Consider the following 15,643-nt stretch of genomic DNA (forward strand, 5'->3'; position numbering starts at 1 on the left):
TTGTAAATCAATGCACAACATCGATTTCTCTATTATGACGTCATGATAACATCGGGGTTTTCTCTCATATTACATGAAGAAAAAGAATCTGCAAATCGGAGATTTGGATTTAGTATGAAAACAAATAAATATTAATTATTAACCATTAACTATTATCCAAGATATTATGAAATTTCAGACACATTGTATTTGGTACGTCAGACTCCTGTCTGTCCTAGTTAACTGCTAGCTGTCACCATGCTTTTACCAAAAATATACAAGACATGTGCTGACAATATGATACGTCAACTCCTCAATCACTTAGTTCACCTGAAGTATAGATACTGCTGTCACAGACAAAACTAGTCTGTATGATCCACCAAATATCTTGTTGGAAGTGGATCAATACTTAAAGTAAACATATCGGAAACCATAAACCTGTATGTTTACTGATTCACATTAATCAATAGTCATAGCGAGGTACAATATTAGCAAAATTAGCTAGACAGACTGGTCTGGTATTATGCTATAGTCAGTTGGTGTAGTCTATAACTTGTGAATTGGCAAAAGATAGCCACATTTCTTAATTGAATGTGACATGTTGAGGAAAAATTTCGGAATAAGGTTCTGAATCATGGTGTTCATGGCTACAGCAAATACAATTCTTTATTGCTTCAAACCGGTATGCTAGAGAAAGGTGAATACAAGCATCTACAATGAAGGAGGAGGATAGGTATGTATAGTTTACTATTTCTGCATGATTCTGTACCATAAACATTTCTAATATTATAAAGTAAAGGGATCTTAATATCTATGCTTTTTATCCCCTCTCCCTTTGAAATATTGAGCGACATATGGATCTTCACATTAAGTTTGCTTAAATTTGAGAAAGATGGATCTCATCAGTCGACATGTCTCAAATTTATCTATACACAATAGTAGGTTCCACATACATAATGCATATTTGGGCCGATTGGTCAACAAAATCAGATGGGCGACAAGCTGCCATCTTTGACTTTGATAGGTAAATTTTTTTACCCTATTTCTCAGAAGTACTATAGGGATTGGCCTCAAATATGATATATTGATTGCCCATGTACCCTTGTGTGCACATTGCAACATATGATGGTGGGAAGGTACACTGTTAAGTACGTGCTAAAAGGGTCTATCTGAAATTTCATATGTAGGTTTCTCTGTGTATCTATAGAAGGGAACAATATGGCTGATAAGTAGCCATCTTGGATTTTGTCACTTTCTCAGATCCCTCCAGTACTGTACTATAAATAGCGGTCATTTGATTGGTCCCAAAATGCAATATGCACAACTAGGTCCCTTATGTACTTTCTGAGAAATATTGGTAACATGAAGTATTACCGTAACGACTGGAAGGGAATACTGACAATGGACCACGGATGAAAGTCCACTATCTGATGATCGGGAACCGTCGGCCCTTTCCGTAAACGAGAATTACGGAAAGGGCCGACGGTTCCTGATTGCTGATACAAGGACGTATATGAGAAGGTTAAGTCACACTTAATTTGTATTTGTGCACTGACCGTGACATTGGGCGACGACTGATTTTCCTTTGATATCCGCCGGCACAACCTTTGATGTAGTTTGCGGGTGCGAGGGTTACCGTCTTACTTTCTGAAGCGTGCTGTCATGTCATGAGCTGTCGTATTTTTTAACGAAAATTTAAGACATTTCTTCTAAATCTTCCTTCCTTAAAGCAAGTACTATACATTGTGAAATTTAATTAACTTTACATTGATGTTTCGTTTGACTCGATAAGATAAGAATTTATTGAGAAAAAATGGTTTTTATTCCTGGTTCATTGGCGTCTCGCATGGTGTTTAGTAGTGTAGAGAGAGAGAGTGATTCACTTATGAATCCTTGAGTGGGCTAAAATCTGAAATGGGTTTGTTGGCCGACTTATTGACGGATCAGTCCCAAAAAGCAATATATACAACTAGTCTACGGCCCATGAGGATTCTACATGAAATTTGAGACGGATTCTTTCATGATCAGTACTTTCTTATAATAATAGCGGTTACAAATATAAACTGTTAAAGTCCAAGTTCAAAATGCAACAAAGTTCATAGGGGAACCTACCTAGGGAGTTCGAGAAACATCTCTTCTGTACCTTCTGAGAACTAACGATAAGAATTGTTAAAGGATGGACTTGGAAACAGCGATCATATAAAAGCCCACTATATTCGATGACAGTGGGCTAAAAGTTACTTTTAAAAGACAGATTCCTTCAGTAATTTCTGAGATATATACAGCGGTAACAAACTTTTGTCGGTCATTTTGTCCGATCGGTCCAGGAATTTGATATAGCTATGCATAAACTTTGAGACAGGTCCCTTCAGTTCTTTATGGAGAAAAAGGGGTAAGAAGTATTATAACTAATAGACGGACGTCGACGGACCATGGACGAAATGCGATTTGTCAAAAATCAAAAGTCTGAACAATTAGCCACCCGAAAGTTGATGACTGTCCTTTTATGATAATAAGATAGTTAAGAAATATTTTGCATCTTAAAAAACGTACATGTAAATAAGAACCATGATTTGTGTAATTGTAGATAATAAAAATATCCCACTAATGAAAAGCATCAGTGTGTCATTATATAAAAGTTTTTTTTTATTATTGCACAAATTGACTGCTGTGGCCTTGTATACAAATCACAATGATAACAATTACGTCAACTTTCATTGGAACTGGTTAGTTTAGTTCTGATAAACCTTATCAGTTCAATACAAAAGAACATACTTACTTTAAAGAAATCTTCATTTATAAGGTTAAGAATTTGCTCAAAACATATGTTGCAGAACATTATGGAAATATTAATTTCCAGCGTCATCTAAAAGTAGTTAGCTAGCCAAGGGACATGCCTATAAACCGGAGGTCCCGCTGCTTGTCAACAAAGACAAAGAAGGAGTTTCCAATCTCTTTGTATATATGTTTCTGATAGTAAAGGTGACCATGTGACCTCATTTTATTGAGTCGACTGGACGAATTACGCAATGCATAATGGATACCAGGTAAGTAGATAATGAAGTCTTTTTCTTTTATTTCCTTTTATAGTGATCGACTCGACCTGCACAAGTATGCCGAATACTTGAACACGCTTGTTCATAAATGGGCAGTTTTAAGACTATTTAAATTGTGGAACCACGGCAAATGCGGCCCATGGTTCCAGGGATTAGTAAGCGATAGTGCAACGAACACCTTGGACCGAGGATGACGTCTTTCATGCAAAAGTACCGACCAATGTCTGCATCTGTATGATAATGAACTTCCTTCAATACTGAAGATTATGCTAATGGATAGTAGTGACGGATTTATTAATATTTTTGGAGGTTTTGGCGAAAGTCCTACATATCTGCATTTTACACAGATATATTACTTAAATTGTTCCAATCTCTAATTGTGGGAGGGGAAAAGCTGTTTCTAAACACTTCGCTGTTGGTGGTGATCGTTTTGTAAGTTTTTGTCGTGTTCTCGAGTTATAAGGAGTGATGAAATTCTCGGTGGGGCGGGGGGGGGGGGGGTTACTATTAGGCCGTTGATGACTTTATACAACATGATGAGGCAGTGTTCTCGTCGTCTCTCTGCCAGTGGAGCGAGATGTAATTTCTCCATCATGACAGTTACGCTCGATTTTTTAGTTACACGCCGTTGGACTGCTTCGATTTTGTCCACATCCTTTGTCTTCAGTACTTTCAATACTTTGATTTGTTTTCAGGCAGTACACCAGATATATATATATATATTCATGTATATATAGCCTATAACACGTTTGAAGCTGACCCAGGGTTTTGCTACCATTACATATGATCATAAAAGACCAAAATAAATGTCTTAGTTTGTGTAAACTAGACCAGGCCTATCCATTGTTTAGCGTCCATGTAACCCAAACGTGTCACCACGTGTTACATTCGGAACTCATCTTTTTGGCTGATACTGGCTAGTAACTCTCTGATCACAGTTGACCTAGATTTTCTCCTTATATCACAAAAGACACTCATAAACGATACATTTCCGTTTCAATAGATATTGTTAAACGGTAGTGGGTCAAATTGTTCACAGCAAAATGGACAAGGAGGCCTCATATTTTGGTTTCGGTCTTATTGCAGCATCAGCAGCCAAGTACTTGGCGTCGGCATGGATACGGAACAAGAGGCTAGAGAAGTTTGAGAGGATAGGGACGGTGTCTGATCTGATTTATTACCCGATAAAATCATGCCAGGGTATACCAATGAATTCAGGCACCTTACAACCTCTTGGGCTATATAAGGACGGAATGGCGGATAGGTAATTTATATAGGTCACACTGCGAAATATTCTTTCACTTTCACTTTCGAGATCATATTACTGTCTAGGTCTACCCCGGGTACTTACATATTTATACTTATAGACTCAAAGTTGTGTTAAATTTGAACTATAATAGGGACCCAGAGAAATAGCTGCAATAATGTAGCTCAAAAGACTATTTGACAGAAATGGTGTCGTCTTTAGAGCTACAATTGGTGCCTATTACTGCTAATGGAGCAAAGAAATGATTATGCAAACCATTATAAAACGTTTGTTTGCATTTTTATCGTACTTGTTTGATATCGCCTACCTACTAGGCAATAAAACTGAACCAGATAAAATATCAAATTCTCATTGAGGCATTATTTTTGTTACATAATACATATAAAGGTCTTTCTGAAGGGAATTTATACGGCAAGTCCACAAATTGTGAATTTGACGTCTTGTGAGCGGTACAGTAGATATTAAGAATGGTGGTTGTGTTTGTTTTGGACAAAAATATTATGTAAATGCATGTATATGTATAAAATAATTGGAAACATACAAAAAAGTATAGAAAACTATGCCCGAGTGATTTTCGGAGGCAGTGCTGACCACTACGACACATAGGGACCAATTCGTACCCGGCCTAAAGGTATAGTAGGCCGGGTACGTATATTTGTTCTACCAGAGAAAGAGCACAATATCTATAGATAAATGAAATATATAAGGGTTTAGATATGTCAATTTGATTAAGATACACTTGTAGAATTATTTTATTAATTGTGCCTACTAATTTCAGAAATTGGATGATCACTCGGCCTGATGGTTCATTTCTGTCTCAGCGTCAGTGTCCTAGAATGGCTCTAATTAAAGTCAGTAGTCATGGCAATATGATCCATGTCGATGCTCCAAATATGCCAACTTTAGAATTACCAAAACAGCCTAAAGTGGACGCAACAAGAGTTATAGAATGCAGGTAAATAATTGTATATTATTGTGGAGGTGATGAGAAACGATGGATTATTTTAGATTTATAACAGATTGAGAAGAGTGGGGTTTTAAGTTCAGAAATTGGTGCAATGTGTCACTGTAACCTTGGTGGTGTAAGGTGTCACTGTGACCTTGGTGGTGTAGGGTGTCACTGTGACCTTGGTGGTGTAGGGTGTCACTGTGACCTTGGTGGTGTAGGGTGTCACTGTGACCTTGGTGGTGTAGGGTGTCACTGTGACCTTGGTGGTGTAGGGTGTCACTGTTACCTTGGTGGTGTAGGGTGTCACTTGACCTTGGTGGTGTAGGGTGTCACTGTGACCTTGGTGGTGTAGGGTGTGAGGGTGTAGGGTGTCACACCTTGGTGGTGTGGGTGTCACTGTACCTTGTGGTGGGTGTATGTTGGTGTGAGGTGTCACTGTGACCTTGGTGGTGTAGGGTGTCACTGTGACCTTGGTGGTGTAGGTGTCACTGACCTTGTGTAGGTGTCACTGTGACCTTGGTGGTGTAGGGTGTCACTGTGACCTTGGTGGTGTAGGGTGTCACTGTGACCTTGGTGGTGTAGGGTGTCACTGTGACCTTGGTGGTGTAGGGTGTCACTGTGACCTTGGTGGGTAGGGTGTCACTGTACTTGTGGTGTAGGGTGTCACTGTACCTTGGTGGTGTAGGGTGTCACTGTGACCTTGGTGGTGTAGGGTGTCACTGTAACCTTGCTTGGTGGTGTAGGGTGTCACTGTGACCTTGGTGGTGTAGGTGTCACTGTGACCTTGGTGGTGTAGGGTGTCACTGTGACCTTGGTGGTGTAGGGTATCACTGTGACCTTGGTGGTGTAGGGTGTCACTGTTACCTTGGTGGTGTAGGGTGTCACTGTGACCTTGGTGGTGTAGGGTGTCACTGTAACCTTGCTTGGTGGTGTAGGTGTCACTGTGACCTTGGTGGTGTAGGGTATCACTGTGACCTTGGTGGTGTAGGGTGTCACTGTTACCTTGGTGGTGTAGGGTGTCACTGTGACCTTGGTGGTGTAGGGTGTCACTGTGACCTTGGTGGTGTAGGGTGTCACTGTGACCTTGGTGGTGTAGGGTGTCACTGTGACCTTGGTGGTGTAGGGTGTCACTGTGACCTTGGTGGTGTAGGGTGTCACTGTGACCTTGGTGGTGTAGGGTGTCACAGTGACCTTGGTGGTGTAGGGTGTCACTGTGACCTTGGTGGTGTAGGGTGTCACTGTAACCTTGCTTGGTGGTGTAGGGTGTCACTGTGACCTTGGTGGTGTAGGGTGTCACTGTGACCTTGGTGGTGTAGGGTGTCACTGTGACCTTGGTGGTGTAGGGTGTCACTGTGACTGTGGTGTAGGGTGTCACTGTACCTTGGTGGTGTGGGTGTCACTGTGACCTTGGTGGTGTAGGGTGTCACTGTGACCTTGGTGGTGTAGGTGTCACTGTGACCTTGGTGGTGTAGGGTGTCACTGTGACCTTGGTGGTGTAGGGTTGTCACTGTGACCTTGGTGGTGTAGGGTGTCACTGTGACCTTGGTGGTGTAGGGTGTCACTGTGACCTTGGTGGTGTAGAGTGTCACTGTGACCTTGGTGGTGTAGGGTGTCACTGTGACCTTGGTGGTGTAGGGTGTCACTGTGACCTTGGTGGTGTAGGGTGTCACTGTGACCTTGGTGGTGTAGGGTGTCACTGTAACCTTGCTTGGTGGTGTAGGGTGTCACTGTGACCTTGGTGGTGTAGAGTGTCACTGTGACCTTGGTGGTGTAGGGTGTCACTGTGACCTTGGTGGTGTAGGGTGTCACTGTGACCTTGGTGGTGTAGGGTGTCACTGTGACCCTTGGTGGTGTAGGGTGTCACTGTGACCTTGGTGGTGTAGGGTGTCACTGTGACCTTGGTGGTGTAGGGTGTCACTGTGACCTTGGTGGTGTAGGGTGTCACTGTGACCTTGGTGGTGTAGAGTGTCACTGTGACCTTGGTGGTGTAGGGTGTCACTGTGACCTTGGTGGTGTAGGGTGTCACTGTGACCTTGTTGGTGTAGGGTGTCACTGTGACCTTGGTGGTGTAGAGTGTCACTGTGACCTTGGTGGTGTAGGGTGTCACTGTGACCTTGGTGGTGTAGGGTGTCACTGTGACCTTGGTGGTGTGGGGTGTCACTGTGACCTTGTTGGTGTAGGGTGTCACAATGACCTTGGTGGTGTAGGGTGTCACTGTGACCTTGGTGGTGAAGCAGGTATATTATATAGAATGTGACTTTTACTTTTGTGTTATAACACTGATGTTTTTGTTGTCTAGGATTAGACTCTGTGATGAGTTAGTTTGACATTGGTTATGTTACATGTGACAGTCACTATAGGGTGTGATCTTTGTGGTTAGAATGAGTGACACATGAACATTATGATGGCATTGTGATATTTTTTCCCTTTTATATTAAGTTATTTGTTTGTGTAAAAGGTTTAATGTCTTTTTATCAGCAATATTAATGGTTATGTTTTGTTGGTACACTCACATTTTAAAAACTGTAAGGTTTAATTTTGTGTAAGTGATACTGTAAGTACACCTACATTGTTGTAGAGTTTGGGGTCTACCTATACCTGGGATGGATTGTGGAGAGGAGGCAAATCAGTGGGCTTGTAAATTTCTAGGACAAGAAAACTTGCATGTGGTTTTCTCAGCAGCTAACATGGAGAAAAAACATATTGCAGATGAATGTCTCAATCCCTGGACAGATCTGATCAGACCGGATGATGAGGTGAAACATATTTAAGTGAAGGTGTACATAATCTCATAGCAATGCATGGGGAGACATATAATTTCATAATAATATGGAATAAACCAATTCCAGTTTATGCATTGATCTTATGTTCCCCACCATTCACTGATTTGTTACTGTGGCGTGCATTGTCAATGATGTTATTAATATTGACGTGCAATCGATGGAACCATGTTCATGTAGCAATGAAAATGCTTCTTTTAAGGCTATTCTCTCAACTATCTCTCCTCTTTTGTATATGGGAGAAAAAGAATCATTCCCTAACAAAACCCTCGTGGGAATTCATGAATGTGCAGTCCTGTGCAATCCTCGACATTCATGAATAACCCTTCAAATTGTGATTTTGTTGTCAAATCAAATTTTCTTGTCTAACAATAAATATTAATTTGTCTACTTCCTGTTTTTAAGCGATTGGAATGAAATTTGTAGTACCTATATTTCCACTTTTGCCAGTTTGTGCTGTAAATTATTGAAAGTGTAAAGGTAAAACATACACATGTATATAAACAACATTTATACAATGTTCACTGAAGACTGCTAATTTTCCTTCCAGAGCATCTTTTCAGACTTAACTTCTTATCTGATTACAACAAATAAATCTCTAGATGATGTCAACAAACGTTTAGAAAAGCCAGTTTCCATGCGTAACTTTCGACCAAATATTGTCATAGACACAACAAAGGAGGCATTTGATGAGGTATGTTGGTATCAAATGAGGGGCGCATTTGTATAACATTCTGACTGTCAGTTTCTGTGATTGTTCAAAATTAATTTGAAAATTTATTTATTTATTAAATAATAATCAGTAATACAGTTATTTATGATTATGTTCATGTATGTAAATCTGAACACTTTTAGCTCACCTGGCCCAAAGGGCCGGTGAGCTTATGTCATGGTGCGGCGTCCGTCCGTCCGTCTGTCCGTCAACATTTCCTTTAGATCGCTACTAGTCATAGAGTTCTGCATGGATTGTAACCAAATTTGGCCACAAACATCCTTGGGGGAGGGGGAACAGAACTTTTATAAATTTTGGCTCTGACCCCCCTGGGGCAGGAGGGGCGGGGCCCAATAGGGGAAATAGAGGTAATTCCTATAAATCGCTACTTGTCCTAGAGTTCTGCATGGATTGTAACCAAATTTGGCCACAAACATCCTTGGGGGAAGGGGAACAGAACTTGTTTAAATTTTGGCTCTAACCCCCCGGGGGCAGGAGGGGCGGGGCCCAATAGGGGAAATAGAGGTAAATCCTATAAATCGCTACTTGTCCTAGAGTTCTGCATGGATTGTAACCAAATTTGGCCACAAACATCCTTGGGGGAGGGGGAACAGAACTTGTAAAATTTTGGCTCTGACCCTCCGGGGGCAGGAGTGGCAGGGCCCAATAGGGAAATAGAGGTCAATCCTTTAAATCGCTACTTGTCCTAGAGTGTTGCATGGATTGTAACCAAAATTAGCCACAAACATCCTAGTGGGAAGGGGAACAGAACTTGTATAAATTTTGGCTCTGATCCCCCAGGGACAGGAGGGATGGGGCCCAATAGGGGAAATAGAGGTAAATCCTTTAAATCGCTACTAGTCATAGAGTTCTGAATGGAATATAACCAAATTTGGCCACAAATATCCTTGGGGGAAGGGGAACAGAACTTGTATAAATTTTGGCTCCGGTCACATGGGGGCAGGAGGGGCGGGGCCCAATTGGGGAAAAAGAGGTAAATCCTTTAAATCGCTACTAGTCATAGAGTTCTACATGAATTGTAACCAAATTTGGCCACAAACATCCTTGGGGGAAGGGGAACAGAACTTGTATAAATTTTGGCTCTGACCCCTCGGGGCAGGAGGGGTGGGGCCCTATAGGGGAAATAGAGGTAAATCCTTTAAATCGCTACTAGTCATAGAGTTCTGAATGGAATATAACCAAATTTGGCCACAAATATCCTTGGGGGAAGGGGAACAGAAATTGTATAAATTTTGGCTCCGGTCACATGGGGGCAGGAGGGGCGGGGCCCAATTGGGGAAAAAGAGGTAAATCCTTTAAATCGCTACTAGTCATAGAGTTCTACATGAATTGTAACCAAATTTGGCCACAAACATCCTTGGGGGAAGGGGAACAGAACTTGTATAAATTTTGGCTCTGACCCCTCGGGGCAGGAGGGGTGGGGCCCTATAGGGGAAATAGAGGTAAATCCTTTAAATCGCTACTAGTCATAGAGTTCTCCATGGATTGTAGCAAATTTGGCCACAAACATCTTTTTTAGAAGGGGAACAGAACTTGTATAAATTTTCGCCCCCCCGGGGGCTGGAGGGGTGGGGCCAAATAGGGGAAATAGAGGTAAATCCTTTAAATAGCAACTAGTCAAAGGGTTCTGCATCGAATGTAACCAAATTTGGCCAGAAATATCCTTGGGAGAATAAGAACTGAGTTTGTATAAATTTTGGCTCTGGTCCTGGGGGGCAGGAGGGGCGGGGCCCAATAGGGGAATTATAGGTAAATCCTATAAATCGATACTTGTCCAAGAGTTCTGCATGGATTGTAACCAAATTTGGCCACAAACATCCTTTTTGGAAGGGGAACAAAACTTGTATAAATTTTGGCTCTGCCCCCCCGGGGGCAGGAGGGGTGGGGCCCAATAGGCAGGGATAGAAACTAACTTTTTCAATAAACTAGTCCAAAAGACTAGGAAGGAAATATATTTAGATAGTCCTGTGTCATTAGTACTAGTCCTGAGGCCGAATGCCTCAATTGAGTCACGAAGTGACGAACTGCAAATCGCGAAGCGATTCGCCAGGGGGTAAGTGTGGAAGGGGGCTGGGGCCCCGCTTCTGCTGGGGGGTAGGGGGGTCTCCCCCGAAAATTTTTTTTTAAACCTAGATGCTCCGAGATGAGTTTTAGCATATCCTGAGCTCTCAAATTCTGCACTTTTATGTTCTTAAAATAATGATTTAAAAAAAAAAAAAAAAAAGATATTGTTGATGACTGTAGGAAGTAACGCTATCTCTCATTGGCTGATGCAATCGTGGTTTATCCAATGAACACATTCCTTACGTAAAGGGCTATGGAAAGCACGTTTCAGAAAGTCGTAAACAACACTCGTTCGGATGTCATTCTTACTGGAGCATAAGTATTAAATTGATATGATAACTAGTCCACAGGACTATCAGACAGACAGAATTGACTAGTCCTTCAGATTTTTAACTAGTCTCGGACTAACGGACTAGCGTTAGTTTCTATCCCTGAATAGGGGATAGAGGTTAATATTAAAATTCCTTTTCAAAAGAAACAATGAACCTGTATTCAGAACATTACTTGGCATATCAAACCAGGTGAGCGATACAGGCCCTCTGGGCCTCTTGTTCATAGATGATATTATGACAATTATTGATATTGTTACTTATGTATTTAAAAAGTACAAAATTCAGCTGTATGTAATATACAGGACCTGTGGGGTGAGCTCCAGTTTGGGGACGATGTGTTCATGAGATGTCAACACCCCTGCCCCAGGTAAGATATACAGTGTAAGATGTTATAAGCATCATAAGCCTCTCAAACAGTCACTTCAAAGTGCATGCGCACTGCGCAGACTGTCTGGGTACAGCATGTGCCGTTTCATTTTGTTAAGTCTTTGCTACGACATTTGCTACATTAGATAGGTACACATACGTACAAGGCTTGGCTACATATTGCCTGGCGATCCTTAAATTAACTAATTAATTGAAATGCTGAACTATAAATTTAAATTTTATCTATCCTTTTTTAATCCACAATGTCTTCTTTTGTTAATTAACAGATGTATGCTTCCAACAGTTGATCCTGACACGGGAATAAAGGATCCAAAGATGGAGCCATACAAAACTCTGGAGAAGTAAGTTATATACTGTGAAATCTGTCTATAGTGATCACCCAGGAGACAAAATGGTCTTTAGTGCCTAGTGAAATTAATACACAAGGCAAAAAGTTTTACTTTATCAAATATTGAGGTGTCAGAAAGGCAAGCAATGTCTTTTGAATATGTTGTATACAGGGGTGCATTGCACCATTGGCACACATTGTAGGCTCCTCAATATTAGATTCTGAAAGAAGAGGTTTTTTTTCTGTCATAAATACACACATTGCATTAGAATTATTGATATTTTAGCTCAAACTGGTTATAAATCATAAAATGGGTCAGTTTTGAATAGTGATAAAGCGTTTCTGTTATGTTACAGATTCCGTTGCAAACCAGGTTGTGGTGATTCTCCGTTTTTTGGTATCAATGCTGCAGTCGATATCCCTGCTGTCATACATGTAGGAGACCCAGTTTATGCCAGGTACAGGACAAAGTAGTCAATAAGCATGGGCTCTTGCTTCTGTCGTACATGCAAGGGGACCCAGCGTAAGGCATGTACAGAAGAAGGCGGTTCAATAAAATGGACTTGAAATTATTTACAATGAACTTGTGTCAATAACAGGACAATGTGTAAACTAACATTATCTAACAACTAACATATCTAGACTATCTCGTTATACAGAGGGGCATTAACTTGCTATTAAATGAATCATGGAAAAAATAAGAGATGCAACTCCTGAGCCAGGTACTGAATTGTAAATTCTAGGTTCATCTCGTGCTGCTGGTTGCCGACATAGTGACTAGAATGTTTGATTTGTAATCAGAAAATCATGTATTTGATTCCCCGGTGATGATCATCAAGTTCATTGCACTATGTAGAACGAATATACGTACCCGGCCTACTATACCTTTCGGCCGGGTACGAATTGGTCCCTATGTGTCGTAGTGGAGCACTGCCTCCGAAAATCACTCGGGCATAGTTTTCCATACTTTTTTGTAGGTTTCCAATTATTTTATGCGTATACATGCATTTACATATTATTTTTGTCCAAAACAAACATAACTACCATTCTTAATACCCACTGTACCGCTCACAAGACGTCAAATTCACAATTTGTGAACTTACCGTATAAATTCTCTTTAGAAAGACCTTCATATGTATTATGTAAAAAAAATAATGCCTCGAAGAGAATTCAATATTTTATATGGCTCAGTTTTATTGCCTAGTAGTTAAGCGATATCAAACAAGTACGATAAAAATGCAAACAAACGTTTTATAATGGTTTGCATAATCATTACTTTGCTCCATTAGCAGTAATAGGCACCAATTGTAGCTCTAAAGACGACACCATTTTCTGTCAAAAAGTCTTTTGAGCTACAATATTGCAGCTATGCACTATGATGTAGGAATGAGTCCACTTAGCTGAAGAGCTTAGGTGAAAATCAGTTCAGTTTATTGTAAAGAATGACCTTGGCCTACATTCAAAGTCTCGGGGAGGAATTGATCTGCATGTAACTATGTTTATAGCCTGTTTCCCAGCAACTACTGATTAGTGTTATTGTATTTTTATTTCATATATGTAATTATCTTTGAAATTGAATTGTTTTATGTATAGTCCCAGTGGTTAAATCAATTAAGTTATTACAACTTCTCAAAAACTGCAATGTCAATGGTATACCATATTGGGTCTGTAGCATAAGTGGAAGAAGGGCTATTAAAATTTCTCAAATAAATTGCCATCACCTTCATCAGAAGTCATAAATTCTTGAATGACTTTTTCTCAATTACTAGGAAGTTCAAAAATAAAATATTGGACTAGATAATACTCTATCAAAGTGGTGAACTATTTGAAAATCTCCTTCTTGGTTAACAAATAGACTTTCTGACTTAATACCGGGTAGGTAGCATCCTGTAGTGAATCATTACCAAGTTTGTTCCAGTGTATGACATTCACCTCCATTAGAGGTTGGAGGCATATAAGTAAACATCTTGTAACAAGAGATCCCAGAGGGATCTTGGCGCCCACCAAAGAATGATCTATGTCTGACAACAGAAAGAGGGATCTTTTCCCTGCTTTTCAAATTTTTACCACATACTATATATGAAATTTGAGAAAGATCCTTTCAGTACTTTCTGAGATATGTAGCAGTAACAAACTTCAATAGCAAAATCCAAGATGGCTACTTGTCGATCATCTTGCTGACTGATAAGTCCGAAAATGCATTAGACCCCTCAGGAAACCTGAACGTGAAATTTGAGAAAGATTCCTTCAGTACTTTCTGAGAAATAGCTGTAACAAACTTTAACTATCAAAATCCAAGATGGCCCACGGTCGGCCATCTTGTTTACCGATCGGTCCCAAAATGCAATATGCACAACTAGGATCCTAGGGGAACTTACACATAAAAATTGAGAAAGATCCCTTCAGTACTTTCTGAGAAATAGCGGAAACAAACTTTAACTATCAAAATCCAAGATGGCCCATGGTCGGCCATCTCGTTTACCGATCGGTCCCAAAATGCTTTAAGCACAACTAGGGTCCTAGGGGAACTTGCACATAAAAATTGAGAAAGATCCCTTCAGTACTTTCTGAGAAATAGCGGTAACAAACTTTAACTATCAAAATCCAAGATGGCCCACGGTCGGCCATCTTGTTTACCGATCGGTCCCAAAATGCAATATGCACAACTATGGTCCAAGGGGAACATACATATGAAATTTGAGAAAGATCCCTTCAGTACTTTCTAAGAAATAGCAGTAACAAACTTTAACTATAACAAGAAATGTTGGAGAACAGCAAAGCTCGCCTATTCAGAAGAAGTTGATGTTAAGTATTTACTATTTAAAAATATCGAACAGTGCCCTCAGTCTATATCATTTTGCCTCCAACAGAAGTTGAAATGTCTTCTTTTGCAGTATAAATTTTTTTAAAACCCCTAAATAGAAACTTGCTCAAAAACAAGGAAATATGACAAATTAACAGACTCAAAAAACCCCTAAAGGGCCCCAAATTGGTTGTATTATCACGTTCAGCATCCATACACATTAGGAAAATAAAATCATAAACATTTATGAAGACTTAAGCTTAAACAATAGACAAAATAGAAACTTGCTCAAAAACTTAAACATGGAAATATGACAAATTAACAGACTCAAAAAAAACCTAAAGGGCCCCAAATTGGTTGTATTATCACGTTCACCATCCATACACATTAGGAAAATAAAATCATACACATTTATGATGACTTAAGCTTAAATAATTGACAAAACAGAAACTTGCTCAAAAACTTTAACGTGAAATGGAACGCCAACGCTGACGCCGACGCCGGGGTGACAACATTAGCTCCCCCTATTCTTCGAAAAGGCGAGCTAAAAATCCAAGATGGCCGCCAGTCGGCCATCTTGTTGACCGATTGGTCCCAAAATGCAATATGCACAACTATTGGGCCCTAAGGGAACCTACTGTGTGCATTCCATTCAGAATCTATGACAAGTAGCGATTTAAAAGATTTACCTCTATTTCCCCTATTGGGCCCGCCCCTCCTGCCCCTGGGGGGTCAGAGCCAAAATTTATACAAGTTCTGTTCCCTTTCCCCAAGGATGTTTCTGGCCAAATTTGCTTACAATCCATGTAGAACTCGGGACAAGTAGCGATTTATAGAATTTACCTCTATTTCCCATTGGGCCCCGCCCCTCCTGCCCCCGAGGGACCAGAGCAAAACTTTATACAAGTTCTGTTCCCCTTCCTCCAAGGTGTTTGTGGCCATATTTGGTTACAATCCATGTAGAA

The 15,643-nt window shown here is 40.4% G+C and overlaps 1 protein-coding gene across 1 annotated transcript; it reads left to right on the forward strand.

Moving 5' to 3' along the window:
• The first annotated feature begins 3,594 nt into the window (after positions 1 to 3,594).
• LOC138318076 (mitochondrial amidoxime reducing component 2-like) lies at positions 3,595 to 15,308 on the forward strand. The gene is made up of 7 exons (XM_069260158.1): positions 3,595 to 4,299; positions 5,081 to 5,257; positions 7,830 to 8,007; positions 8,582 to 8,725; positions 11,463 to 11,527; positions 11,814 to 11,888; positions 12,232 to 15,308. Exons 1-7 carry the CDS (start codon positions 4,079 to 4,081, stop codon positions 12,347 to 12,349), a joined length of 978 nt encoding a protein of 325 aa, XP_069116259.1. The 5' UTR covers positions 3,595 to 4,078; the 3' UTR covers positions 12,350 to 15,308.
• Positions 15,309 to 15,643: the final 335 nt, after the last annotated feature.

This window comes from Argopecten irradians, chromosome 3 (genome assembly GCF_041381155.1).
Source record: "Argopecten irradians isolate NY chromosome 3, Ai_NY, whole genome shotgun sequence".
Lineage (NCBI taxonomy): Eukaryota > Metazoa > Mollusca > Bivalvia > Pectinida > Pectinidae > Argopecten > Argopecten irradians.